The sequence below is a fragment of the Myotis lucifugus genome, unplaced genomic scaffold (genome assembly GCF_000147115.1).
Source record: "Myotis lucifugus unplaced genomic scaffold, Myoluc2.0 scaffold_6, whole genome shotgun sequence".
Classification (NCBI taxonomy): domain Eukaryota; kingdom Metazoa; phylum Chordata; class Mammalia; order Chiroptera; family Vespertilionidae; genus Myotis; species Myotis lucifugus.
The window spans coordinates 15309520-15313320 of NW_005871054.1; the positions used below are offsets into that span (position 1 = coordinate 15309520).

Consider the following 3801-nt stretch of genomic DNA (forward strand, 5'->3'; position numbering starts at 1 on the left):
GACATATATAATACTTTAAACAATAAAGATTACTACATATATAAAATGCTAATATGCAAAGAGTCCCCTCAGGAGTTCAATCGCTCACTATGACGTGTGCTGACCACCAGAGGGCAGCATGGAATGAAGGAAGGCCCTGGCAGGCAGCTGGGGAAGGGAGACCCCAGTTGGCAGCTGGAAGGCCCCAATCAGTCCTGATCGCCTGCCAGGCCTAGGGACCCTACCCATGCACAAATTTCCTGCACCGGGCCTCTAATATATATGTAAAACAGAATGAAGCAGTCACCTGTTCTGAGGGCACTATCCTCGAGTCTAAGATTTGGTGCCCCTATTTCTGCATGCATGATTCTGTGGACTTCTAGCCATCTGGCCATAGTCCAGGGGCCTGGCTTCCTCCGTTTTTTTATGCTATGTAAATTTGCTTTTAATAATAGGATGGATTTTACTTATCTTTTAAACACCTTTAACAACTCATTTGCACCTTGACAAAGGTGAGAAATGAGTAAAGCAGGAATTCTCTTAGTTTCACCAGAAAACTCAAGTACCAAAGAGTCCTTGGTATACAAAAATCATGTGATTTGCCTAAAACCACATGGCTTGGAAGGGGCAGGGTCTGAACTTCAAGCCCTAAGTTTCTGATCCTAAAGTTTTTGCCCTACCCAGACTCCAGTTCCCTGGGTAGGTGTAGAGGGAGTGCAGCACTGGGTACTGCATTCAAGCTGAACTCTAAGGAGTCATTCCCTTCCAGGTTACCTGAGAGAGGAAATGAGCAACGAATGGAAATGAGGGCAGAAAACATGCGAAATAAGATCAATTCGGGAAGGGGGCGTGGGTCCGGGAGCTTTCTTCCTTGACTTCCACCTTAAGCCCAGTTGCAGCCTAGGCTGCCAGGTGTGCAAAATCATGGGCCCAGCTCCAGCTTTTTGGCAGCATAATTATAGGTAGGAAGTGGCAAGTGTCCTGCAACAGACTCTTATCTGCCCTAGTGGGACTGCCCGCGGCTTTAGCCTCACTGGGCGCTAGAGGGGGTGTCTGCCCCGTACCCGGAGGCAGAACATTTCCCCGGCACAGGCTTTAGCGGTGTGGGGCTGGCGAGAGGAAATGGGGGCGAGTCCATCATCCGAGTCCTCGGTGCCCAGCCCTGCCTGGCCGAGGGAAGCTTTAGCCAGAGCCTGGGGCGCGGCTCTCCCAGTGGCCAGGGAGGGCTTGGAGGGTGCGCCAGGCCAAGGCTTCGGCGGGCGGGGAGCTTGGCTGGCAGCTACGCCCCAATCTCTCGGGAGGTCTGGGAAAGGCTCGGACTGACCAGGAGACAAACAGGGTGGCGGGAAGTCGCCTCCATGCCTACGCGGCTCTGCCTGCCTTTCCTCCCGTCCCCACAGTAGACTCCCCCGCCCGGGACGCCCCGCGCCACTCCGCGACTTTGGCCCTGGCTCAAGGTCTTGTGATGTGATTAGCAAAGCCAGCGCCTTGTCCTCAGACACTCGGCCCTGCCCGGGCGTTCAGGCCCTGTTTACTGCAGCCGGGGCGGGGAGCGGGGCGGAGAAACCGGCCCAGGCTCCTCCCGGCGAGACTGCCGCGGCAGTCGCCCCGCTGCCGCCCGCGTGGCTGCTCCCGCCCCCGCCCCCACCCCCGCCCCCACCCCCACCGGGTCTCCACGTGCAGTCGGAAGGAAGCCTCCACCCACCAGACAGACTTAGGCCCTGAGCCCGCACCCCAACGCGCCCCCGGGCCACAGCACCCTTGGCAAACCAGCCGGGCCGCGCCGACGGTTGCAGTATTTTTGCATTTTGCAATTCCCGCGCCCAGTATTAAACTCTGGGTGGGAGATAAAAGCAACGCAATTTCGCCTAGCAGGATCGGGCGGGGAAAGACCCGTCCAGGACTGCAAAACCCCAGCCACGTTCAACGTGCTGGGCTTTTGAACAGTGCAGCCCCAGGGGAGGGAAGCCGCATCTCCCCACCGCCCAGCAGCAGCACCCATCTAGGCCGAGCTCCCGAGCCACCCCGGGCGCCGCCGCCGCCTGCCCCGCCCCGAGGCCTCGCCCCTCCCGAGGAGGAAAAAAATTGGCGGCGGCCAATGGGAGGCCGGGAAGGCCTCTGACGTCTGCTGGCCGGCGGGCAGCCTGTTGCCTGGAGACCCCAGCGGGGTGAGCCTGTCCCCGCCCTCGCCCCGGCCCCGCGGCTTTATAGGGCGCGAGCTCGCCTGCCCCCGAGTTCCAGCAGTCCGCGAGCTGCCGTCGGCTCCGCGCGGGGGGGCGGGCTGGGCACCCCGGGGCGCGGAGAAGCGCTCTTTGCTTCTCTCCTTTTCCCCCACGCCGCACTCCTGGGCACCCTCAAACCAGTCCACGCTTCTTCCCTCTCCCTCCTTTCTCGCTCCCTGCCAACTTTTGGTCCCTCCCCCGCCCCTCTCCCGTTATTCGTCGTGGCTCCAGTCCGGCTGCGCCGCTCCGAAGGTTCCGCCGGACCTCCCAGCCTGCAACTCGGACCATTACAGGATCCAGAAACATGTCGACCACACTTCTGCCCGCCTTCTACGATATCGACTTCTTGTGCAAGGTACGCGGGGGAGCAAGGAGAGAAGAAGGCGGGCAAGCAGGAAGCCCTTCGAGTTTTCAGACTTTGCCTTCTGTCCTCGGCTTTTGGGGAGCCCCCTCCCCACCTTGACTTTTTGGGGGTTGGGGGGAAAAAATCCCGAAGTTTGTAGTAGTCGTGCTGGTTGGTGCCTCATGGGCAGGGAGAAGGAGCAGGGAGGGAGGAAGGGCAGGAGGGAGCTGCTGTAGCTGTTGTTTCTCCCCGGCCGACCGCGGCCACGCTACCCGGGGCTTCCCGGACTGAGTTTGCGCCGCCCAAGCCAGCGGCCCACGGGCTGAGGATCACATGTCGAAACCCAGCACGGCCTGAAGTGGGAGTCCGGCTCCTACCAGCGCGAACTTTTTCGCGTGTATGGGTGGAGGGTGGGGGCCGAGTCGAAATCCGCGAAAAGAAAAAAAAGAACCAGAAGACTGGCAGTTACTCTGCAACTCGCCCCAACTCTTTCCTCCTTGACCCTTTTTGATCCCTTCCCCGCTCTCCTTTTGGCAGACGGAGAAATCCCTGGCCAACCTCAATCTGAACAACATGCTGGACAAGAAGGCGGTGGGAACGCCCGTGGCCGCCGCCCCCAGCTCGGGCTTTACGCCGGGCTTCCTCCGACGGCACTCGGCCAGCAACCTGCACGCGCTCGCCCACCCCGCGCCTAACCCCGGCAGCTGCTCGCCCAAGTTCCCGGGCGCGCCTAACGGCAGCAGCTGCGGCAGCGGGGTGGCGGGAAGCCCGGCCTCCTACGGCACCCTCAAGGAGCCGTCGGGGGGCGGCGGCACAGCCCTGCTCAACAAGGAGAACAAATTCCGGGACCGCTCGTTCAGCGAGAACGGCGAACGCAGCCAGCACCTTCTGCACCTGCAGCAGCAGCAGAAGGGGGGCGGCGGCTCCCAGATCAATTCTACTCGCTACAAAACTGAGCTGTGCCGGCCCTTCGAGGAGAGTGGCACGTGCAAGTACGGCGAGAAGTGCCAGTTCGCACACGGCTTTCCACGAGCTGCGCAGCCTGACCCGCACCCCAAGTACAAGACGGAGCTGTGCCGCACCTTCCACACCATTGGCTTCTGGCCCCCTAATGGGCCCGCGCTTGCCATTTTCATCCCACAAACGCGGGATGAGCGGGAGGCCCGCGCCCATCGGGGGGGCACCTCTGGGGGACTTTGCGCACCCTTTCAGTGCGGCCGAACCGGGTGCCCCTTGGCTTTCCCTCGGGAGCCGAGG

At 61.1% G+C, this 3801-nt stretch overlaps 1 protein-coding gene across 1 annotated transcript; it reads left to right on the forward strand.

Moving 5' to 3' along the window:
* Positions 1 to 2191: 2191 nt before the first annotated feature.
* Positions 2192 to 3798, forward strand: ZFP36L2 (ZFP36 ring finger protein like 2; the record flags this gene model as incomplete). Its single annotated transcript, XM_006083476.3, has 2 exons — positions 2192 to 2556; positions 3082 to 3798. Coding segments are annotated over exons 1-2 (768 nt in total), but the record flags the coding sequence as incomplete, so codon positions are not given.
* Between the last annotated feature and the right edge of the window lie 3 nt (positions 3799 to 3801).